The following is a 25,704-nucleotide window of genomic DNA, read 5'->3' on the forward strand; positions in this document are numbered from 1 at the left end:
CCAACAGGGAAAGAATAGAGAATAGACAAGACCAAGATGCCCCATCTGTTCACACTGGTGTCAACAGTCTTTGTACTAGGGGATCCAACCCTCTCAAAATCACACGAATGTGTAAGTAATACAAATCTCCAACAAACAATGCCAATTCTCCCCAGGTGTTCACATCCTCAAAGTCAGTTTTCTCTAAACCGTGACCTGAGAGTCATGTGGAACACAGATGAGATTAAGAGAGGCTATGATCATTTCCACATCACTTTTATCTTGGCTCTCCATGTCTCTTCTGTATTATATGCTGCTAGTGTAAAATATAAAGAATCTGGGTCAATGATAGTATACGGGTTTTTTTTTTTTAAGAATAAGAGGGAAATAAGAAAAGTCATGAAATGACAAATGGCAATAATAAAATTTTAACTTCCAGTTGCCCAAGGATACACCTCAGGAACATTTAGACCTTCTTAAAATATATGCAAATTTAGACATTTTTGTTCACATGTATTTGTGGTTCTCCTATCTGATTATTACCCTCAGGATAATACTAATGGAAGCCCCTCATAGAAATTTTAGGGTTGGGGATCAATTGAGTCAATCAGTCAATTGCCCAATTACTCTAATCTCACCTGCAGTAACTCTGATGCCTTGACCATGTTAGAACACTTCTATTGAATTAATCAAAGAATAGATGCAAAAACTCCTTGTTCAATTTAGAAAGGTTTGAATTGACCTCAACCTCAGCCTCCTGCCCCATTCCTTGGCTATGAGATGACCTTGTGAGCTTTGAAAGGTCAATATGTCCCACTGGTATCCTACCAGCATCCCTATATATTATCCCATAGATACCTTTGTCATTCTCACACAGGATGCATTATATAGTCAACAAACTTTTCACAATCAGAGATATCCAAAAATGGGTTAAGCTACCCTATCAGGTAACAAGTTTCCCCATCACTGGAGACATTCAAGCAGTGTTCTAGATGAACACTACCAAGGATGTGATAGAGGGCATTTATCTACTGGGCAAGGGGTTGGACCACATGACATCTAAAGTCTCTTCCAACTCTTCCATCCTTCTATAATTGTAAGCATTATTTATGCCGAAATGTAGAATACAAGTCCCAGTGCTATCACTTACCTGCTAAACAATGGTGAGCAAGCTCCTCAACCTCTTTGATCTGAACAACACTTCAACTACTTAGCTTGGAGAGTCAATGAGAATAAAGTGTTTTGTCACCCTTAAGGCTGAATATAAAAGTCTTATTCTTCTTATAGATAACACACATTGGGGTTCATATCTTTGTGACATTGCAACTCAATGCCTAAAACCCAAGCCATTTCCTGCTCTCCCCTTTACATGCCCCCCACAGAATCCTTTCCACATACAGAATGGTTACTTAATAAAATACAGCACTTACCTGTGTCATAGTTCACTATCAGCTTTTCACTATGGTCTCCTAAGACAAGTGGCTCAAAATCCACTGCCAGCTGCATGGTGTCTCCCACATTGACAGTTCCAACAGATGGCTCTGCAGAAAAAGGACTAAAGTCCAAAAGGAAACACTCATCAGGACACATTCTGTACTGATAGAAAAGGAAGGCAGTTTGAAATTCACAATTTTTAAAAACTAATGTTAAAATTGTTTTTACGTGTAATTGGGGAGGGGGGATAAAAAAAAGACACCATAAACCTTCCTCCAGCAATTTGTTCAATTCCATATTTCTATTAGATTTGTCCCAAACTTAGAGGACATTAGAGTTTCCTATCGAGTGAGTGAGAGAAAGAAACAAAGGAAGAAAGGAAGAAAAAGGGAAGGGAAGGAGAAGGAAGAGAAAGAGAAGGGAAGGAGAAAGGAAGGGAAGGGGAAGGAGAAGGGGAAGGGAAGAGAAGGGAAGGGAAGGGAAGGAGAAGGAGAAGGGGAAGAGAAGGGAAGGGAAGAGAAGGGAAGGGAAAAGGAAGGGAAGGGGAAGGAGAAGGGGAAGGGGAGGGGAAGGAGAAGGGGAAGGGAAGAGAAGGGAAGGGAAAAGGAAGGGAAGGGGAAGGAGAAGGGGAAGGGAAGAGAAGGGAAGGGGAAGGAGAAGGGGAAGAGAAGGGAAGGGAAGAGAAGGGAAGGGAAAAGGAAGGGAAGGGGAAGGGAAAAGGAAGGGAAGGGGAAGGAGAAGGGGAAGGGGAGGGGAAGGAGAAAGGGAAGGGAAGAGAAGGGAAGGGAAAAGGAAGGGAAGGGGAAGGAGAAGGGGAAGGGAAGGAGAAGGAGAAGGGGAAGAGAAGGGAAGGGAAGAGAAGGGAAGGGGAAGGAGAAAGGGAAGGGAAGGAGAAGGGGAAGGGAAGAGAAGGGAAGGGAAGGGAAGGAGAAGGAGAAGGGGAAGAGAAGGGAAGGGAAGAGAAGGGAAGGGAAAAGGAAGGGAAGGGAAGGAGAAGGGGAAGGGGAGGGGAAGGAGAAAGGGAAGGGAAGAGAAGGGGAAGAGAAGGGAAGGGAAGAGAAGGGAAGGGAAGAGAAGGGAAGGGAAAAGGAAGGGAAGGGAAGGAGAAGGGGAAGGGGAGGGGAAGGAGAAAGGGAAGGGAAGAGAAGGGGAAGAGAAGGGAAGGGAAGAGAAGGGAAGGGAAGAGAAGGGAAGGGAAAAGGAAGGGAAGGGGAAGGAGAAGGGGAAGGGAAGGAGAAGGAGAAGGGGAAGAGAAGGGAAGGGAAGAGAAGGGAAGGGAAGGGAAGGAGAAGGAGAAGGGGAAGAGAAGGGAAGGGAAGGGAAGGAGAAGGAGAAGGAGAAGGGGAAGAGAAGGGAAGGGAAGAGAAGGGAAGGGAAAAGGAAGGTAAACATAATTTTAGTTCTAGCTCATGAACTAACTAAAGAACAGGTTAAGTTCTAACTAAGGAACAGGTAATACTTGACACAACTAGTTAGTAAATCAACAGTTAGGGTCAGTTTCCTCCTGGTCATGTGAGAAGTTCCATTTTAATGTTATTTTCAAGTAATGGCAGTAGAAGCACAAGTGTAAAGTGATGCAATGATTCATTTTTCCTTTACCATACTGTGGTAGACACTCATAACTCTTCATACTAGATAGGAAGCCCATCCACTTAAGGGTTTAATTCTTTTCATGATATATACTCCAGCCCAGTTCCTCTTGATCTTAGAGCCTGCCCTCAGAGATGATTTCCCATTGCTCCTGTGCATAACTTTTTTGGCCATAGTATATTGCCTGTACTGTACTGTATTGTACTGTATTGTACACGGTATACTGCAGTACTGTGAGATCCTTGAAGGCAGGGACTGTTTTTTCCCTTTCCTTCCCTTTTTTGTCCTTCTTTGTACCTCCATTGCTAAGTATAGTACCTGACACTTAGGACCCTAATAAATACCTGTTGGCTGACTATTGAATTATTAGAGGAATGTTAAATAATACCATATAGATGATTAAATATAGTGTCGGGTATCTACGCTGCATCTAATCATTTTACTCTTCTGGGGAAGTTTTCATGCTCTTCAGTCCTTAGATCTGTCCCAAAATATAATCCTTAACTCCCTAGGATAGGATAAGTAACACAGCATGGGAGCTTCTCACTGGCACCCGAACAATTGCTCACTTTTGTTCACCTTTGTGTGAACTTGGCAGGGGAAGAGGGTTCCTCCCTCTGCTTCTCACTCCTGTATTCACTTTGGCTCTACATTTCTTTTTCTTCTGCTTCAGATTCAGCAACAGACTCCCTAGGAGTCATTCCTTCTCTCGATATGCACAAACTCACATAACCCACTATCCCCAGTCAGTCCCACACTGGGCTTCATATCCATCTACCCTAGGCATCTTGCCTGACACTGGGTACTTTACCACTATATACACCTTTATAGACCTTACTTTTCATCTCTTACTCTGGCAACAATAATTAAATCAATACTACCATCAGAAAGGGCTTTGATTATCAACTATCCTCAGCTTCACTGACATTTCCTTTACCACCCAGACCAAAATTCTCTTCCCTGAACATTACTTACATATATGTTTTCTTCCCCTATCAGAATATAAGATCCTTAAGGACAGAGACTGTCTTACTTTTGTATTTGTATACCCAGTACCTAGAAACATATTCTATACTAGGCACATTTTTCCCTTCCTTCCTTCTTTTTGTTCATTCCTTCCTTTCTTCTCTTCCTTCCCTCCTTCCTTCTTTTCTTCCTTCCCTCATTTCTTCTCTCCTTCCTTCCTTCTTTCACTGATGATACTCAAGGATAAGGAGGTTATTGATCCCTTTTGGAGATAGAGGGTATGTTTATATGAAGCCCTTTAAGTGGTTAAAAAGACCTTGAATTCAAAGAAATCAAGGGTTCTTGTAATCCAGGCAAGTCAAGAAGTGTGCCAGGGAAAGTAATCTATCATCAGAGGCAGGAACAATAAATCTCTCCATACCTACAGCAGGAGCAGAATCACTCCTTTTTAAATGAGGTTAAAAGCAAAACCTCTTTGCAAGTACAGAAAACACAAGCTGTAATTTTGGAGGGCAGATGGTGGGTGAGTGTGGTAACTGAAGGGTGAAGGAATTCATATTTTGTTTACAGTGATGCCTGATGTTTGAGTTTATAAAAATGCCTTAGCAGTTTGTTTAAAAATCAATATAATGCTATCATAAAATGTCTGAAGATAAGTAATAGGAAAATCTGGGCAAGCACTCATGCTGAACTTTCAATTGGGACAGGGAGTATGGGGGAGAGGGAGGTTGGGCTCTGCAGGTTTCTAAGCTCCAAAGTCCAAAGCAGGACCAATAATTCATTTTTTTAAAAATTAATGTCTACCTTGGATATCATTGCAAGGCAGAGCCAAAGACTGAGTTCAGATGTATTCCTCATGATTGTTAAAATCTGCAAATCCCTGAAGGAATGATAAAAAAGACCACCAGTTGTCTTGATGATTGATTTAAATTATATCATGATACCCATGATCATTAGGCACCCAAAAAGAAGACACATGTAGATTAGGGCAAATTTTGTTGAACTGTTTCACTGTATCACAAATTGTTTAGCTTGGGGTCCGATTCAATACTTCCATAGATTCACATTCTCAGAGATATAAATGTCACTTCCACTGGTATGTATCAAAATTCATCCACAACTTTTGATTCTCTGCATGGAAGTTTTACCAAAAAGAATTTGGCTTTTTAGGTCAGGGGTTCTTAACCACTTTAACGACCTTTTATGCAGGCTGGTGAAACCTACAGACCCCTTCTGGAGGAAAACAGTGTATAAAATAAGGTATATAGAATTAATGAGAAAACATACAGATTACAGTTATTAAAATTTTTTTAATGTTCATAGACTTTTTAAACAACTCCTGGATCCTCCAACTCTGCACGCCTGGATATTGGTTTATACCCCTTCTCCCAGGAATGAGTTCTTGACAGAATTTCCATTTTGAAGAAGGGACCAGAACACCCATTCTTCATTTTCCAGACTTTACTTCCCCCACCCCATACTCCTAAATGGGTACCTCCTCTCAGTCTCTAGCTTTTCAGCTCCTTCTTTTTTGGTAAATAGTATTTTATTTTTTTTCCAATGACATGGAAAAATAGTTTTCAACATTCATTTTTTATAAGATTTTGATTTCCAAATTTTTCTCCCTTCCTCCCTCTTCTCCCTTCTCCCCAAGATGGAAAGCAATATGATATGGGTTATACACGAGGTGTTCTATTCTTAATGAGTCATCCAGGGCACTAAAAAGTTAAGATACACAATTAATATGTATCAGAAGCAGAACTGCAATTCAACTCTTCCTGACCCCTGGACCAGAATCCTACCTACTCCACATAATAGGGACTTAGTCATTTGTCACTGAACAATGAAGCTGAAGTCTACAGAGTTGATGTAACTTTACAGTCTCAAAGAAAAACCGGAAACAGACGCCTGGTTGGCTAACTTTTGGTTTAATGTTTCAATGCTTCTTTTGTAAGGTTCTTCCCAGTTTTTTAATATTCCTCTTCACATACTATGATTTTATCTTCTTTTCAAGGACTGCTCTCTCTGCATAGGACATTAGTGCAGCCAAATGGATAAAACTATTGAAAATGAAAGCTAAGCTGACTTGCTAAAGAGAACAAAACCCTATCGCTCCAAAGATGGCTGCTAGGAGTCCAAATTCCAAAATGTAAGATTTCCCTTTCTTTCAGCTCTTAGACATAGATGACAGAAAACACCTAAAGTATTGGGGGAAACCCCACCGCTTGATGGGGTGGCTTTGCTTGTTTAACAGCCTGGGCTTTCGTTGGGTAGAGAGTGTTAAATGCTGGTGACTTAAGATCATCCAAAATATTTTTTCTTTACCATACAAAAGGCAGACAAGCTAAGAGATGTCCAATATCCTGGTATTGCTCTTGTAGACTTAAAAGCATTTATTCCTCAAAGAAAAAGAACTGGCTGTCTACCAGTTATGTTCCAGTTACAGCAGGCACCTCGTCAGGAAGGAAATTCAGTTATAACACTGTTTAATTCAATGAAACAAACAGTTATTAAGTGCCTTCCATGTATGAAGAATTGATACAGCAAGACAGCACATTATATCTAATCAGTGACATTCCTGAAAGACAATTCTGAACAACTTTGCTTAGGATCTAATGTTACCAGTGAAATGAATGATGGTAATGGTGGTGATGGTGGTAATCATGATAACAATGATAATATCTAACTTTTTTTTTTTTTTTTTTTTTTTTTAGTGAGGCAATTGGGGTTAAGTGACTTGCCCACGGTCACACAGCTAGTAAGTGTCAAGTGTCTGAGGCCGGATTTGAACTCAGGTACTCCTGAATCCAGGGCCGGTGCTTTAACCACTGCGCCATCTAGCTGCCCCTTGCATAATCTTTTAAGGTTTGCAAAGTACTTTACAAATATTATCTCATTTTATCCTCACAATAACCATGGAAGGTAGATACTGTTTATATCCCCATTTTACAGATGAGGAAATTGAGACACAGAGGGATTAAATTAGTTGTCTGGGGTCACCCGGCTAATAAATGGCAAAGACTGGATTTGAATTCAGGTCCTCCTGACTTCGGGTCCAATGCTTTCTCCCCTGCACCGCCTAGCTGCCTCTAAAATGTTTCCTATTTTAATATTTTAACAGTTATTGAAATGGGATATTCCTGATACGTATTCTTGGCGATAAGAATCTACGTTTAGAAGTGAAAGTTAATGTCACATTTCTGGGTTCATTACTATTGCCATTATTTTAGCAGCCAGCCAGGCTCTTTCCTGCTCTGTCATCCTTGGTTGGGAGCTTTTCTCACTGTGTCCTCCTACCCCACAGATATCCCTGGTGCCTGTGAAGCCAACAAGTGTGGAAGATCCCGAGTTCCTGCCACTTTCCCAATATAGAGGGCAGATAAGCATTAAAAAGAGGGAGCTCAGGGGAGAGGCCGAACAAAGAGAAGAATGACAGATCTGCAGTTTTTAGGAATTGGAATTAACCCCTGGAGGCCAGATGAAAGAAAACAGATTTAAAGTCCCAGTATAACTACTGATGCTCTAATTCCTGGTGCTATTTAAAATGTTTATGGATGGGGGCAGCCAGTCCTGGATTCAGGAGGACCTGAGTTCAAATCTGGCCTCAGACACTTGACACTTACTAGCTGTGTGACCCTGGGCAAGTCACTTAATCCTCATTGTCCCATAAAACAAAACCCCCAAAAAATGTTTATGGGGGAATAAACATTTAATGGTACCTACCACATGTCCAGACATTGCAATTAATTGTCAAGCACTTTACAATTATTATCTCATTTGACCCTCACAACAACCCTGGGAGCTGAGTGGGATTATTGTCCTCACTTTACAGTTGAAGAAACAGAGGCAGAGAGAGGTTAAATGACTTGCCCAGGGTCACACAGCAAAGGAGGATCTGAGGTTATATTTGAACTCATCATCCGGTCTCCAGGCCCAGTGCTAGATGCCTCAATGGAAAATTACAATTACGGTTAGGACATCACATTTTGATGATCTATTTTAATGTTTACTTTCCCAAATTTAAACTCCTACATTCCTTAGGGTTCCTTATGCCTGTAGGATACAATGAAAATGAAGACATTATCTGTCATGTTTAATTCCTTACTGATCTGACAAAAAAAAAAAGGGTAGTAGAAATACAAACAGATTACAGCAGATTCACTTCTATTCAACTGAAGTCCCTTAAGTCATGGGTAGGTCATGGAGAGGCCATAGCAAGGAGGAAGAGGGGTTATAGGCCAAGGCCTCAAAGCTACCAGATCCTGCATCTCCAGTGCCTCTCACCAGCAAGGAGCCAGAACAAAATTCCAAATACTTGCTGATCCTTCCACTGCTGGCGTATGCCCTGCTCCCTGGTCCCCATCATTTTTGGGGGGGGGGCAGGGCAATGAGGGTTAAGTGACTCACCCACGGTCACACAGCTAGTAAGAGTCAAGTGTCTGAGGTCGGATTTGAACTCAGGTCCTCCTGAAGCCAGGGCCAGTGTTTTATCCACTGCGCCACCTAGCTGCCACTCTTCTTTTTCTTATTTTGGAGGCAAACATTCTCAAAGGATGGGATATCCTATAAAAGGTATGTTTATCCTGTGTGTGCATATACATGTATGCACATGTATTTGTATGTATGCATGTATATATGGTACATATCTGTATATATCACAGGGTAGATGACATACTGATAAATATTAGGTATAGATGTAAGTAACACAGATAACAGCTACATATTAGAGGCAGTGAGATGGCACAGTGTATAAAACACAGAAGACCTGAGCTCAAATCCAGTTTCAGCCACATTCTAACTATGTAACCCTAGCCAATTAGTTTTTCTGCCTCAGTTTCCTGATAATAGCACTTACCTCCCAGGGCTATTGTAAGGACTGAGTGGGATAATATCTACAAAACGCTTCACAAATCTTAAAGCACTACACGGTCGCTAGTGTTGTTCAGTTGTTTTCAGTTCTGTCTGATTCTTTGTGACCCCATTTGGGGTTTTCTTGGCAAAGATACTGGAGTGGGTCCGTGAACAACCCGTCAGACCCCCGGCATCCCAACAAGGTACTCAGGTACAAGCCACCTGCCACAGAGAACACCCCAGCCCTGGAGGATCCCCCTCTGGACCCCATGAACCTGCTGGGAATGATCTTCAGCATGGGCGGCCTCATGCTCAAGTTGAAGTGGTGTGCCTGGATTGCTGTCTACTGTTCCTTCATCAGCTTTGCCCACTCTCGAAGCTCTGGAGATCCCAAGCAGATGATGAGCAGCTTCACGCTCTCCATTCCTGCTGTGGGGATGTCCTACCTCCAGAACCCCCAGTCCATGACACCCCTGTGGTGGACACCATCTCCTCACTCTTCAGCCCGGACCTCAGGACCTAAGGGCTTTTACTATTGCTTCCTGGGCCAGAAAAAAGGAAAAACTAGAAACTGGTTCATTCCTCACTTCTATGTTCACCTCCCAGCCTCCGATCCCAGTCTGGTGCCTCAGATTGTGAGTCCACGGTGGAACACCCCCACTCTGACCTTACCTCTGCTGAAGGATTGCCTATTCTTGGGCCCCAGCCCTGTCAGTGTCCCCCAGCCCCAAATTCCTCTCCAGCCTTTCTGCCCCCAACACCCTTCCTAGATCCTGCACCTGTCTGGCTCCTTGTCGTATTATCTGTCCTTCCTTCTGGGCCAGGGTCCTTCCCAGCTGGCTGAGACTGGGCACTGACGCCTTTGGGCCAGGCCAGGCCAGGCTGGGGCTGCAGGTGCAGGTTTGGGGCTCTACCGCTTGTAACTATTTGTAGCAACCAATACACATGGATGTGTAAGAAAAAAAAAAGATACTGGAGTGGTTTGCAATTTCCTCCTGCAGCTCATTTTACAGATGAGGAAACTGAGGCAAAGAGAGGAGCTATTGTTATCATCATCATCACTATAGCGTATTCAAAGAAGGGCTTTTGTTCCTCTTATGTCCAACATTTCGCAAGCCGGACCTGAAGTCCTCTGAAGAACAGCCACCCACAGTGGTTCCGTGATCTTCCAGTACTGGCGCAGGACCACAAGGACTGCCTTGGTGTTCCTTCTTTAATAAAAGCTTACTCAATTAAACAAACGAGGATGGGAAGGGACATTTGTAAATGACCAAGTAAGTCAAAGAGAAGGGGATTTTTTCCTTTTTATCAAATGTAAACTCCTCTTAAAACTTGATGTGGATCCATCCTTTCCAAACCTTGAAACTGTGTTTTCCCTTGAACAACATTTCTGATATATTAGCCAGTTTCTTAATCTTTTGCCTTAGAGTTTGGGCTTTTAAAAATAAAAGTATTTTATTATTTTCCAGTTGCATATAAGGATAGTTTTCAATATTTGTCTTCATAGGATTTTGAGTTTCAAATTTTTCTTCTACCCTCTCTTCCCTCCCTCCTCCCCAAGATGGAAAGCAATCTGATATAGATTATACATGTACAATCACATTAAATATATTTCTGCATTAGTCATATTGTGAAAGAAGAATCAGAGCTCAAGGGAAAAACCTCAAAAAAGAAGGGAAAAAAACAGCCCAAAAGTAGAAACAGTATGGTTAAATCTGCATTCATAATCCACAGTTCTTTTTTCTGGATATTGAGAACATTTTCTATTATGAGTTCTTTGAAATTGTTTTGGATCATGACACTGCTGAGAAGAGCCAAGTCTATCACCAATGATCATCACACAATGATGTTGATACTGTGTGCAATGTTCTCCTAGTTCTGCTCATTTCACTCAGCATCAGTTTGTACAAGTCCTTCCAGGTTTTTCTGAAATCTGCCTGTTCATCATTTCTTACAGCAAAATAGTATTCCATCGCATTCATATACCACGACTTGTTTAGCCATTCCCAATTTGATGGGCATTCCCTCGATTTCAAATTCTTTGCCACCACAGAGAGCTGCTATAAATGTTTTTGTACATGTGGGTCTTTTTCCCTCTTCTATGATCTCTTTGGGACACAGACCTATCAGTGGTACCACTGGGTCAAAGGGTATGAACAGTCCCATAGCCCTTTGGGCACAATTCCAAATTGCTCTCCAGAATGGTTGGATCAGCCCACAACTCCAACAACAATGCATTAGTGTTCCAATTTTTTCACAGCTTCTCCAACATTTATCATCTTCCTTTTTTGTCATATTAGCCAATCTGATAGGTGTGAGGTGGTACCTCAGAGTTTTAATTTGCATTTCTCTAATCAATAGTGATTTAGAGCATTTTTCATATGGCAATAGATAGCTTTGATTTCTTCATCAGAAAACTGCCTGTTCATATCCTTGGGCCATTTCTCAATTCAGGGTAGAGTTTTAGCTTTTAACATTTCTTTTTAATCCTCTTCATTTGCTATTCTGGTGTCAGAAAAGGGGGGAAAGCATTGCAGCGTTTCTACACACAGGTACCATACTCCCCCACTACTGTCACCAGGTTTCCTCTAACTCATTTGCTGCTACCTCATTAAGACCATGTCTCAGTTCTCACCACTATTCATTCACTGGTAAAGAACATATAGATAATGGCGTCTGATCCCCCTTTGCAGAAGAAGAACCTGAGGTCCAGAGTGGCTACTTAATTTGAACAAGAGCACAGAACTAATAAATGGCAAAGCCAGGGCTCAAATGTAGGTCTTCTGCCTCCAAATACAAAGCCCTTCATTGAATCTATGCCACATTGACTAAGGGCAACTGCTATCTTAGCAATGTTCTAAGGGGCAGCTAGGTGGTGCAGTGGATAGAGAGAGCACAGGCCCTGGAGTCAGGAGTACCTGAGTTCAAATCTGGCCTCAGACACTTGACACTTACTAGCTGTGTGACCCTGGGCAAGTCACTTAACCCCAATTGCCTCACCAAAAACCAAACAAGCAATGTTCTATCTTTTTTATTGTTTTCTTATTTTTAAAAAAGTTATATTGATACTGCTTTGTTTTTACATCACAGACATTTACTGACATGTCCTCTTTCTCCCTGCTACCCCTCAAAACAAAAGAAAACAGTTAAGCAAAACTAGCTAAATAAAATGACTGTGTCCCATTCTACACCATTCCTTCCCAATTCTCTACTCCTGAGAGGAAATGTAAATGTGTTTCTTCATCTATTCTCCTGTACCAAGATTAGCCTTTGAAATTCATCTGAGTTTGGCTGCCATTGAGAGTCATTTTCATTTACATTAGTGTAGATATTGGGCATATTGTTTTAATAAATGTTTATTGAGTGATTGGTGGTTCTGTTGAAACTCCTTTATATAAAAATTCATGTTATACTTACTTCAGTCCTTCTGTGGTACTGTGATTTCATGGACAGAGGTATCTCCTCTCATGACACAAATCACAAACGATCCCTTTATCCTGTATAATTCTCATCCATAAACAGCCATCCAAGAACCCTCCACCATGGATCCATCTAACACACTAGACATGTTCTTTTAGATCTTCTAACACTTTGTAGATATTAGTGCAAGCCCTTCAGAACTGAAGCTGTCCATCCACTATCCCTCACTGGCTACAAGACAACTTCACTTCTGATTGTTGGACTCTTAAGTGATGACTGGAACACTTATGACACAGAGATCATTGTAATATACTGTTATCTGTTTATGACCTACATGCATCTTTTTTTTTAGTGAGGCAATTGGGGTTAAGTGACTTACCCAGGGTCACATAGCTAGTAAGTGTTAAGTGTCTGAGGCCGAATTTGAACTCAGGTCCTCCTGACTCCAGGGCCAGTGCTCTATCCACTGTACCACCTAGCTGCCCCCTACATGCATCTTTCTTCCACCTTTTGGGCCACCTGAAGTTCTAATTCTTCAGTGAAGAAGATCAAATACATGTCATTACTGTGAGATAATATTGGGGTCATGTGTCAAAGAACAGCTTGGGATTATGGAAGGTTCTACAAGATTTCTCCAATTCCCTCCAGCCCACTGTCTTGTATTGAATTCTATACCTGTGGCCCACATGTACAGTGCCTAAGATATAGTACTGAAAGACACACTCCATGGACTCTCCACCCAACTGCATTCCGTACTTGGGGCCACCAGCGTTCTTTACACATTCGGCTTTTCCCGAGTGGATTTTGAGGGCGATCTCTTTTAACCTTCTGTGCATCATTTGGAAGATTTAAGACCTATGAGAACTCCCTTTTCCACTGGATTTGGCACAGGACATTTTCTAAGGCAGCAACAGTATATAGAGGGAATGTCCACCTCCCTACCCTGTATGCCTCACTTAATCTTGATAATCAAGAAACTGGTGAACAAATAATCTTTGTGATTCTATCTGATCAAAGAATCTTTTTTTTTTTTTAGTGGGGCAATGAGGGTTAAGTGACTTGCCCAGGGTCACACAGCTAGTAAATGTCAAGTGTCTGAGGCTGGATTGGAACTCAGGTCCTCCTGAGTCCAGGGCCGGTGCTCTATCCACTGCGTCATCTAGCTGCCCCCTGATCAAAGAATCTTATGAGATATCAACATATACATGGGAGGTACTTGGTTGGAGTAAGTGGCTTTAAGGTTGTATTTTGTTCTACCTAGTCAAATGATTTCCTTTTTTGTCATCAGAAAACAACAAATAAAGTGAAATGCTTTTCCCTCTACATATGCCTTAGATGCCTGTGTACTATGAAGATGTGTTCCATTGTAAGAAGTTGTCTGTGAGAGCCTGCCTCCTCTCTTCCTCTATTCTCATTAAATATCCTCCTAATAATTTATCATTTTCTTAGCTCTGCTTCATGATTCTGCAGCAAGCTTCTGGGGGTAAGTCTAGGACTGGGTAGAAGAGTTTGTAGCAGATTATTTGGGGGTTTGTCATTGTTCTTCCTAGTGTATTTTAGAGCACCTTGGGATATTTATGGGGGAACTAGAGTCCTCTAGACCCTAACATGCCACCACCTTCCCATAATCTCTTTGATAATGATTTCATAGAAATGAGTTTATTATTAGAAATCTAATAGAGATTCAAAAATCAGCATATGATTTAGGAACTGCTGATGTCATCTCCATAAAAGTCCTACTCCAATGTCTTCTCATACCATGAAGGTGACTCTGGGTTTTGATTAGCTATGCCAAAGAAGTGCAAGCTAGCTATAAAGGCTTCCCGTGGAGTCCTGGTGACATAGGATGTCTCTTGTCCAAGTACTAGCATAGCTAAGGAAGAAGCAGCTCGTCATCAGTAGGTAGGCCTTGAGATCGTACCGAATAAGGACCAGCCAAAGGAAGTGGAGATGTTTCTGCTGGAGGATAGAAGACTGAGGGGGGTAGCATGGAAGCTCTTTTTAAGTATTTGAGGGTCTCTTACATGGAAGAAGGATTAAGATTATTTTGTGTGGCCACACACACACACACAAAAAACCAGCACAAGCAACAACAAGTGGACACTGCCAGGACAAATATGGGGTGGGTAAAACTTAACAGTCAGAACAATCCGAAAGTTAGGGGGTAACGGTGCTCTTTTCACTGGACACGTTTAAGCCAAGCCACGAAGACCATTTATTGAAGGCCCTGTAGAGGGTCTGATCATTTAGGCAGAAATTGAACTAGGTATCCTTGGGCTTCCTTCCAATTCTGAGATTCTGGGGGATTTATCTCTGAACTATACCAGTTTTTAAATTATTTACTGCCAAATTCCATTAATTCTGAATGATGGCTAAAATGAAAAAGTGGAAATGCCAACTTTCAAGATTTCAGCATTTGTCAAGAATGGAATAAAACCATAATTGGGTTTTTTGTGTTTGTTTGGTTGGTTTTGAGGTTGTTGTTTTTGTTTTTGTTGTTGTTGTTTTTGTTTTGGGTGGGGCAATGAGGGTTAAGTCTTTTGCCCAGAGCTCACACAGCCAGCAAGTGTCAAGTGTCTGAGATCACATCTGAACTCAGGTCCTCCTAAACCCAGGGCCGGTGCCCTATCCACAGCGCCACCTAGCTTCCCAAATTGGTTTGTTTTTGAACAGAAATATAGGCTATTCAGTTCAGAATACTTTTCTCCAATTCTTTTCTATACTTTCCCTATAACTAGTCCTCTTCTACATTGATCAATACTCTCTAATAAGACTGAAAAGCAATAAGCCTCAGAGTTTTTTCCCCCTAATTATATTGAGTATCTCCCTTTGATCTGCTAAAGCTTGAAAGACACAATACTATGAGAAGGATTCTTACAAACCTGATCTCATCTCTTACTGGCCTCTGGGTCCAAAAAGGTCATGGCCTTTTCAGCATTCTTGCTCTATGAAGAAAAAAAGTTCTAAACAACACATAGTGTGACCACTAAAAATATCCTAAACTCCTTTGGGTCAGAAATTCAGCAAAACAAAAGGTCCAGTATAATTAGGTGCAGAGTGATTCAAATGCTCACAATTTCCCTTTAAATTTTACTCCTCCCATTTGCCTCCAGGATCTGCTTTCTTGTCCTTATTTTGTAACGATTAAAATTTCATGTGTGTTTAATAATTGCAATGGCAAGATTCATAGTTATCCCAAAAGTTGTCCCCTAAAGAGAATTTCAGATGTTGATAATGGTAGGCTCCAAGGTCACATAGCTGTGAATTTTTTAAGACATCAGAATGAGCAAGGACTGCCTCCTTCTTAATGACTCAATAATGCAAAAGATCTGGGTACATTCACTAAAACTCAAAACCATGACTTCAGTGATTGAAATCAGACCCATGCAGAGCCAGATTAGAGTATATGACATTAGATCCCAATTGGTGTGACCCAGTCTACCTTATTTCTAATATTCCCGAGAGTCAGTGGGTTAACATGCAATGACATGCAAATATTTGGAGTATTTAGAGGCTGTCTGTTAACAAGGTAACTAGGACAAGCTTCAGAGGAGAGACAATCAGGTAAATCTTCATTATGAATAACTGTACCAGCATTTCAAATTTATGGAGGTATTATTTTGCTCCTGTGGTAAAGGGGCCGGCCAGCCCTATCACACATGAGGTAGGCGAGCCAGCCAAGATGAAGCAGCTAGGCCCCTGAGGGAAAGACTATAGTCTGCATGTGCCAAGAAAATCACATCACCAACACCACCACTACCTTGACCACCATCTCCCTTAGATCCTGATGAAAAAGTCCAGGACCCTGAACCAAAGAGATTTTGGAAGAGCAATGCTTCCAGCCCAGTGCCCTCAGCCATCATCCTGAGCAACATCTGTGGAGATGCAGCCTGGCAGCTGCTCCTAAGGATGCTATTGTCACCACTACTGAGGACTCAGAAAGGAGAATTCTTGCTACCAAAGTCCTTGGCTCAGTCAAGCGGTTCCATTTCAGAAATGGAGTCATTTTCTCAGTGGCCATGACACAAAAGAAGAGGCACAACCATCTGCTTCGCCGCTGGATCCTTAGGTCAGTGGAAGCTTTCCATCGGACTTGTAGCTGAAACCTTCCCCATGTGTTGCGTCCCCCATTGGGGTGTGAGCTCTCTTAGTCTGCCATTTGTACTGACAGTGCTGTGTGTGTATCAAGTCCTGGATAAATGCCTCTTTCAGTCATTCATTCTGGACCCTGAAAGATGAAAACATGGCCAAACACAGGCAAAATGCTCCCCCACACGGGCAGCCTTGAAGGGTAACAGAGGAAAGCACAGTTCTGAGGCATTGGTGGCATTTTTGACCAAGGAAATGCAGCTCCTCTCAATCTGGGATCAGATCCAGGTCCTCTGTTCAACCTGTTGGTCAGTTCCATTAATACTCTAGACGGCTTAAGCAATTCTTCTATGACATGCACAGCCTCAGCTACTCATGAGTCTCTGGGAAACTGTCTTTAGGTTATTTTTTTTAAAAGAGGCATTCCTATTGGTCAACCATATGGGTCAGGTGGTTTCCTGGATGATTCCAGGGTGTGGATAACACGCAGGTGAGCTAGAAAGAAGAGTTCTTGAAGGCAATCCTGGCAACACAGGCCAGTGGAAAGAATACTGGGTCCAGTCAGAGGGTCTTGGGCTCAAATGTTCCTCATATTTGTGTGACCTTGGGCAAGTCACTTAACCTCCATGAGTCTCAGTTGTTTGGGTTGGGTTTTTTTTTTTTTTTTGCCTACTTGTAGGATAATTGCATAACAATAAAGCTCTTATTTGTACCAGCTTCTCAAGGACCCGTTTCCTACAAATTCCCAAACCCAGGTCTTTGCTTTAGCCCAAGCCATAAGGCTAAATAAAGAAGAATCCAAAGACTATACCAGTAACCTACTACAAGGTGTTAAGAAACTTGACTCCAATAGAAATTAAGTAATGATGATAAGCACAAACCAAATTATTTAAATAATAAAAATATGCTTCTTGACAACTTCTCAAAGATAGGAACTTTCTGAAGAATGTTTTAGCTATTGTTTCAACATTTTTATTCTTCATCACGTGATTATTATTTTGATGATTTGCCATTTGACTGACTCATTATTTAAGGTGTCATTATTAAGTCTTCATTTAAGTCCGTAGAGTTTGCTTTGTTTACTCTTTTATACTATCATGGTTTATAAATCATGCATTCTACCCTTTGACCCAGAAATACCACTTTTGGGTCTTTTTCCCAAAGAGATCATAGAAAAGGAAAAAGGACCCACATGTACAAAAATATTTATAGCTGCTCTTTTTGTGGTGACAAGGAATTGGAAGTTGAGGGGGTACCCATCAATTGGGGAATGGCTGGAAAAGTTGTGGTATATGAATGTAATGGAATACTATTGTGCTGTAAGAAACAATGAGCAGGGGGCGGTGGTGCAGTGGATAAAGCACTGGCCCTGAATTCAGGAGTACCTGAGTTCAAATCTGGCCTCAGTCACTTGACGCTTACTAGTTGCGTGACCCTGGGCAAGTCACTTAACTCCCCTTGCCCCGCAAAAACAAAACAAAACAAAAAAAGGAAACAATGAGCAGGAGGAGTTCAGAGAAACCTGGAGGGTCCTGCATGGGCTGATGATGAGTGAGATGAACAGAACCAGGAGAACATTGTGCACAGTATCATCAACATTGTGTATTGATCAACTGTGATAGACTAGATTCATCTCACCAATCCAATAGTACAAGAAAGTTCCAAAGGACTCATGATAGAAAAGGCTCTCCAAATCCAGAAAAAAAAAAAGAAAAAGAAGAACTGTGGAATATGGATTTTGATTGGACGATACTATTTCTTTTGTTTTTGGTGCTGTTGTTTTTCTTTTTTGTGGTTTTTCCTTCTTGCTCTGATTCTTCTTGTATAACATGACTAATGTGGAAATATGTTTAATGTTATGTATCGGATTACCTGCTGTCTAGGGGAGGGGGAGAGGGAGGGGAGGGAGGGGGAAAAATTTGAAATTGGAAATCTTATCTAAACAAAGGTTGAGAACTTAAATTAATTAATTAATTAAAAAATAAAACATGCATTCAGTATTCCTCTTTTTTATGAATCTGTTATGAACTCATTAATCTAATCTCAACTGGACCCTCACTGCAGCAAGGCAATCCTACTTAATTCTTTATTGCAACTGATCATAATGGCTGTTGCAAACCTTCTCTTCTCTCCTAAAGATTCTCACAACATGTGATCCTTCCAGCTAAGGACTTCACCTCTTAGTCTACTGAGAAAATTGAAGTCAATTGCCATAAGCTCCCTCTTCTGACCCTCTCCTGAAATTACAATCCCCAGCTGATTGTCTCTTCTATCATTCCCCACTCTCACTTATCTTGAATCTCTCCCTATCTACTGGTTCCTTCCCTATTACCTATAAACATACCCATCACCCTTTAAAACATCTCACTAGGCCCCACCATTCCTGTTAGCTCTTGTCCTATATCTCTCCTCCCTTTCTCAGCTAATTCACTGAAAAGTTGCCTATATTTGTTGTTTCCACTTTCCTCTTGCTTTCTTCTAATACCTCTGCAATCTACCTTCAGAGTTTATCACTCCACAAAGCCTCCTCTCCAATGATCTCTTTTTTTTGCTTTTCTTTGCAGGGCAATGAGGGTTAAGTAACTTGCCCAGGGTCACACAGCTAGTAAGTGTCAAGTGTCTGAGGCCAGATTTGAACTCAGGTCCTCCTGAATCCAGGGCCAGTGCTTTATCCACTGAGCCACCTAGCTACTCCCTCCAATGATCTCTTAATGGCCTTTCCCAAACCTCATCCTTCTTGAGCTCTCTGTAGCATTTGCCACTGCTAACCACTCTCTTGTCCTGGAAATTGGTTCCTCCCTTGGTTCTCCAACTATCTGACTATTCCTTGTTAGCCTCCTTTATTGGCTCATCACCCATGTCATCTCCTGAAGCTATCCACTGACCCCAAGGCTCTATCCTGGGCCTTCTCCATCTTTGGAACGTGTACCCTCAGGCTATGCTGTTTGGTGACTGCCTCTCTTAGCCCACTATTTCAGAAGAGCCCCCATATGTTTCACTTCACTCCCTACTCTCCAGACATCTCCTACACCACACTACTATCTGGAATATACCCTTCTGCTCCCCATCTCTCTCTTTCCAGCTGTGAAATGAGGAAATCAACTCTCCCATTGATCTGGATGTATCCATATATTCCCCCAACTATCTGACCATCCCTGTAACTTTTGGTGCCAAAGAACCCCCTTCCTGGGCATCACTCCCCTGTGTGTGGGGTCTCTCCCATTATAACCAATCAATCAAGCATTTACTAAGCACTTACCACATTCCAGGTAGATGCTGGAGAGTGCAAAGTACAAAGAATGAACCGATGCTCATTCACAAAGAACTGACACTCTAGTGTGAGCCTTCCTGGCAAGGGCCGTCTTTGCTTTTGCATCCCCAGTCCTCAACAAAGTGTCTGGTACATGGCACGTGCATAATAAGTTGGGTTTTTTTTTTTATCCTTCTCCTTCTACCTTCTCTCACTTCATGACCCCAACAGCTCCCATGGGCTCAATTACCATGTCTATGCAGATGACTCCCTGATCCATATATCTTATTGGCCTCCTGAACTACAGTTCTTTATTGATAACCATATTGGACACTAATTGTATTGTATTGGACATCCTTTATTCTACTGGGCATTGCAAACTCAAATGTCTAAAATAGAGATTATCTTCCTCCCCAACTTCCCCCTCTTCCAAATTTCCCTGTCCCTATTGAGGGTGCCACCCTCCTCCAAGAAACCTGTATCTGTGACTTTAGTGTCACTGTTACTTACTTCCCATATCTGATCAGCTGCCAAGTCTTGTCATTGCTGTCTCCTTGACATCGCTCATCCATTCACTCTCTCCATCCACACGATGACCACCCTAGCTTAGGCTCCCATCCCCTCCCCTCTGAACAATCATAATAGGCTTCTAAATGATCTATGCCACCCTTCCCACTCCAATCTTTCTTCCACCAAACCACCATAGCTGTTTTCCTAAAGCAAAAATCTGATGATTGAGTGATTGATTGATCCTCCCTCCCTCCCTCCCTCTCTCTCTCCCCCTGTCTCTGTCTCTCACATACCCACACACACTCACACACCCACATACTCTCTCACATACACTCACATCTACACACACAACATTCTCTCACACCACTCACCCCACCCCCAACATACACACACAAGAGATGAACTCCAAGGGCCCCCATTCACCTGTAAGATGAAATACGCCCTCCCCCATCTAGCAGCTTTCCCTGTCCTGTTGTTCCCTCTGAAATCACCTTCTGTCTATTCTGCTTCATTCACACAGGGCACCTCCCCCATCAGGGGGCAGGGACGGCAGCATCCAGTTACCCTCAGGCTCATGTCTATGGGGGAGATTTATAAAATGGGCACCCTGTACAGCCATCATGCCCTTGGAAGGATAGTTATGAATCGGTTCCTGCTCAGGCCCCAGTTAGAGTCAAACTGTCCAAAATGGACCTTGCGCTAGGAAAGGTCTTTCTCTTATCTGGCTCCCATCATGCCCTCCTTAGCACAAACAAAGGGACACTGGGCTCCACTACAAGTGTCTGTGAGAAATAATATTAACTCTTTTAAATGATATTAATGTTAGCGATATTAATATAATATGCTTAACATATAATAGTGTGTTAATGTATTAAGTATTTTCAATAATATTAAATCTTTAAATTTAAAAAACTCTTAGAACCAAAATGAAATGGAAGTAAGGCAAGGGAAGAATAGGGACCAGGCTAGATTTTGTCACTAGGGAAGCCAGTGTCCAAGATGCAAAACAAACCACCAAGTAAACAGTCACAGCCCTCTTCTTGTTCAGTTACAAGTCATCTCTCGTGGTCTGCAGATAAGGCAGACATGTACGGGCCACAGCCATTGGATGAAAAACACCCTTCCCCTCTCCTCTTCTTGTTCTCCTCAAGAGTTCCAAACTCTTCCATCCCATCGTGAAAAACCTTTGCCTTCCCATCTGAGGACTCATCTGGAGTCAGTTCCCTTTCTTCCCAAACTTGAAAAATGACAAATGCCGAGGTTCTTGTGGCCAGCCAACTTCTTGTCATATTCCTTAGTACAGAACCTGGCACATAGCAAGCACTTAATATAATGCTTGTTGATTGACGTGTGTGTGTGTGTGTGTGTGTGTGTGTGTGTGTGTGTGTGTGTGTGTGTAATGAAGAGATGAGAAGGGGAGGATCTCGTGGAGAAACACTCCAAATGAAGGGAGATGTTGAGAAGCCTGTGGTTTGTGGTTGTGGTACACCACATGTATTTTAGGTAATGGAAGAGGATCAGTCCTCCCTAACCTGCAGTGAACCACTCAGGTCTGCCATCTTCCTTTCCTACTTCACTGGGAATAATGAAAAGGGTCTTGGTCAAAATCTAGTTGTGATACTTCCCATGACTCAGCTGACCCTGGGGGAGAAGTGGAAGGCACAAGTGGGGAGGAGGGAGGTTGGGTTGGTGAGTAACAAGGAGGTGGTGCTCATGTCATGTGGTCCCATTCCTGGGCTGGTTTGGGAAGCTCATCCTCCTGTCATTCCCTCTGGGGCTTAGAGTAAGTAGTACTTGTCAGATGTTCAGTTTTTCATCTGTTAAATGACAGAACTGAACTAGGTGATCCTAAGGTCTCTCTCAGCTCTACCATTCTGTGATTCTGGAAATAGGATGAGGCTCGTGGAGACATTATGCAGAAAGCTCAGTGTGAGTCCCTCTGAAGTGAGGGACTCTGGGGTTCCACTCTGCCTTCTGCCACTTTCTACCTCTATGCATTTGAATAAGTCCCTTATTAAGGTTTTGGGTTTCTCATCTATAAAATAAGGAAAGTGAACAAAAAAGTTCCTTTTCAGCATTTAAAACTACTATCCTCAGCTGTATGACCCTGGGCAAGCCACTTAACCCTCATTGCCCCGAAAAACAACGACAACAAAACAAAAACAAACCACTACTATCCCAGTTTAATGGCCACATGGTTTTAGACAAGGTACAATGAAATAAGCCTCAGTTTTAACTGTAAAATTGAGATGATAAAACCCACCCCCTACCTATCTTATTTATTACCCTGAGAATAACACATAAATCATAGGCGATAAAGGACTTTGGGAAGGGATGGAAGCAGAACATCAGCTCTGGGTCGTCCTGGTCTGGGTTCAGTCCTGGCATGGTTTGCACAAATCATCCTTCCTCTGCTTATGCTTGCACCCAAGGGTTCCCTGAGAACCTGAGAATCTGGTTGTGTTTAGGGCTCTCAGGGTCAAAAGTTCCCTAGGCACTCACGTTAACAATCTATTCTGGAGACAAGACAGCCTTTATTTCACCCCCCCAAAAGAGCAGAGACTCCTAGAAAGCATTCACAGGGGTCAAAAGGAGCCAAGACATTTCTCCTGCCTTCTCTGGTGAGACCAACCAGGATGAACAACAGGGACCCAACTGTCTGGTAGCATTATAGTTGAGATTCCTCTGGAAAGGAAAAAGCGCCTGAGGCCAACAAAGAGATCCCTTAATCTTCAATAAGCCCTATGGCTCCCCAGGGAACCCACAGAGTCCTCCAGACTTATGACTAAGGTTCAGGACTCCTCCAAAAGAGAATTTTGCCCTTGGGGCAGCTGGAAAGTCAATTCCTCTCCTTTCGAACACATAATGCTACCCTAAGGTTTTCAGAGGCATTCTGGTAATGCTAGAGACTCAATACCTCCTTCCATTCCACCTGAATGGTCTGAATAGCTCAGGTTCGTGGCTCTCCGGAGACTGTCTAGTCAACCCGCCCCATTGTACTGATGAGGGAACCAAGGCTCCCGGAGGCTGGACAACCCGCCCAAAGCCAGGCCATCAGTGGCAGTGGGACAATGGCCGACAGGCGAGAGCCCGTTTTACTCCTGGACCTCGGGCCTGGGGCCCAGTGGTTCTTTTAGCTCCAGGGCCCCAGGCCTCCTCTTCTTCCCCCAGAAGGCTAGATCCAAGAAACTGGTGTTACCTAACACAAGCCTTCCCCTTTCTCCAAGAGGACGGGACCAAGAACTTGACACTGACCAGGAACTTACCCCCTTTATTCTCTCTTCATTCAGGTACAAGATTTTTGCTCCTCCACTGCTGCATCCTTCCCTACAGCCCCACCCACCATCTCTTGGGCTACTTGGTTCTCTCCTATAGGAGTCTCTTGGCCATGGCTTCTCTTTTTTTCTTTTTTCTTTTTTTGGTAAGGCAATTGGAGTTAAGTGACTTGCCCAGGGTCACACAGCTAGTAAGTGTTAAGTGTCTGCAGTTGGATTTGAACTCAGGTACTCCTGAATCCAGGGCTGGTACTTTATCCACTGTGCCACCTAGCTGCCCCATTGGCCATGGCTTCTCCATCCCAGCCATCTCTGCAGCTGAAGGCCCCCCTGGGGCGCTGGGCCAACACATCGTCTTGGGGACCCAAGTCTGCTTTCTGGCCTCAACCTGGATTCCCTCTCCCTGTGATCTTTGGCCTGGGTCTACTCCCTTTATCAGTCCCCATCCAAGAGTGTGGTTCAGATCTACAATAGCCCTGGTTGAATCAAGTGATCTCTCTAATGAATACATCCTCAACATGGAGTCCAGTCACTCAGGGTCAGATTGGTCTTCCTAAAGTGCAGGTCTGACCATATCACCTCCCTATGCATACACTCCAGGGGCTCCTGGTCATCTCTAAGGTCAAACAGAAAATCTTCTGCTTGGCCTCCAAAGCCCTTCATAAGCGAGACCCCTCCCGCCTCTCCAGTCTTCCCACACATCATACCCCACAATGCACTCTTGGATCCAGTGGCACTCACTTCCTTGCTATTCCTTGAACAAGAAACTCCACTGGCTGACTCCAGGCATTTCCCTGGCTGTCCCCCATGCCTAGAATACTCCCCATCCTTACCTCTGCCTCCTCACTTTCCTGGCCTCCTTCAAGTCCCAGTTAAAATCTCACCTTCTAGGGGCAGCTAGGTGGTACAGTGGATAGAGCACCGGCCCTGAAGGCAGGAGGACCTGAGTTCAAATCCGGCCTCAGACATTTAACACTTACAATCTGTGTGACCCTGGGCAAGTCACTTAACCCCAATTGCCTCACCAAAAAAAAGAAATCTTACCTTCTACAAAAAAAGCCTTTCTCAATCCCCTCTGATTTTAGCCTTTCCACGGCTGATTATCTCCAATTTATCTTGTGTATAGTTTATTTGTGCAGCTATTTTCACGTTGTTTCCCCTATAATGCCAGGAGGTCCTTAAGGATATGGCCTCCCTTCTGCCTCTCTTCACATCTCCAGTGCTTAACACAGTGCCTGACACTCCGCAGGCACTTCATAAATGCCTATTGACCGACTGATTCCCTTTACAATTAAATGTGAAGTTGGAAAGGCTGGAGAGTACATTGTGATTCCATATGTAGCTTGGTTCCTACTGGGTTCTTTTTCCACGGGGGCAGGAGGGAAGTAGGGAGGAAGAGTGAGAGGGAGGGAGGAAGGGAGAGAGGGGGAGGGAGGGTGGGAGAGAGAGAGAGAGAAGGAGGAAGGAAGAGAAAGGAGGAAGAGAGAGGGAGGGAGGGAGAGAGGGGGATAGAGAAAGAAATAGAGAGAAGGAGGGAGGGAGGGAGGAAGGGGGAGAGAGAGAGAGAGAGAGAGAGAGAGAGAGAGAGAGAGAGAGAGAGAGAGAGATCATTCATTCTGCCCTACTCTCCCCTATGCTGGGAGAAATGGCTAATTAACATTTGTAAGAAGCAATTCAATCGGTATTGCTCTGCTTGCAGACCAGGATGCTGACTGCATCTCGGTGTGGAGTTGTAATCAATCACAACCAAGGCCAAGGAATGCCTACCTCCCAATTTTGATGTGGAACACAGCCTCCCTGTTGCCAATATTCCGCACCAGCAGAATTTTCTGGGTGTTGTGTTTGACGGGACAGACGCCAAAGTTCAGCTCATCGGGGAAATCCAGGATGGCCCGAGCGCCCCGAGCTTTGATGGGCACGATGAACTTTTCTCTTTCAGTGACACAGGTGAGTACATGGGAGTAATCCTGCAGGAAAGAGAGGATTCGTCAGCCGAGAGCCTATGGACCTCAAGGCCTGATTTCCTCTTACAACATGTGTCTTCACATCCAGAGTCCCCGCCCCCCCTGCCCCAAGCATCCCCTGAAGTCTATTTCCTCTCATTCTGTCCAAGGGGTGAGTGAAGAACAGCTGGTAATAGTCCTCAGAGTGTCCTTAAAGCCTTTTGGGTCATTCTCGAGTCCTTTTTCTGTGCCTTTCCTCAAAGGCTCCGTTTTCCAACGTGTTAATCATCTTCACAGCTTACTTCAGACGCCCAGCCAGCTCCTTGAGTTGTGGAGTTGCCATAGTTCAGGGACTTGCCATTTGGGGATTATTTTAGACCCCCAAGTGCAAACCCCA

At 43.1% G+C, this 25,704-nt stretch overlaps 2 protein-coding genes across 2 annotated transcripts in view; one reads left to right on the forward strand and one right to left on the reverse strand.

Moving 5' to 3' along the window:
- HYDIN (HYDIN axonemal central pair apparatus protein) overlaps window positions 1-25,704 on the reverse strand; it is a 589,624-nt gene that overhangs the window by 368,920 nt on the left and 195,000 nt on the right. Inside the window, 2 exon segments of the mRNA XM_043981230.1 lie at window positions 1,410-1,534; window positions 25,132-25,331. Coding sequence (XP_043837165.1) covers window positions 1,410-1,534; window positions 25,132-25,331 — 325 coding nt within the window.
- LOC122742610 (PAT complex subunit Asterix-like) lies at window positions 5,813-9,677 on the forward strand. The gene is made up of 3 exons (XM_043986947.1): window positions 5,813-5,838; window positions 8,972-9,455; window positions 9,591-9,677. Exons 1-3 carry the CDS (start codon window positions 5,813-5,815, stop codon window positions 9,675-9,677), a joined length of 597 nt encoding a protein of 198 aa, XP_043842882.1.

This window comes from Dromiciops gliroides, chromosome 2, assembly GCF_019393635.1.
Source record: "Dromiciops gliroides isolate mDroGli1 chromosome 2, mDroGli1.pri, whole genome shotgun sequence".
NCBI lineage: Eukaryota > Metazoa > Chordata > Mammalia > Microbiotheria > Microbiotheriidae > Dromiciops > Dromiciops gliroides.

Coding starts and splice junctions, on each gene's coding strand:
- LOC122742610 (XM_043986947.1), top strand. CDS start 5,813: ATGAAGCTGAAGTCTACAGAGTTGAT. Junction 5,839..8,971: donor CTGAAGTCTACAGAGTTGAT/GTAACTTTACAG, acceptor TTCTTGGCAAAG/ATACTGGAGTGGGTCCGTGA. Junction 9,456..9,590: donor CCAGTCTGGTGCCTCAGATT/GTGAGTCCACGG, acceptor CACCCTTCCTAG/ATCCTGCACCTGTCTGGCTC.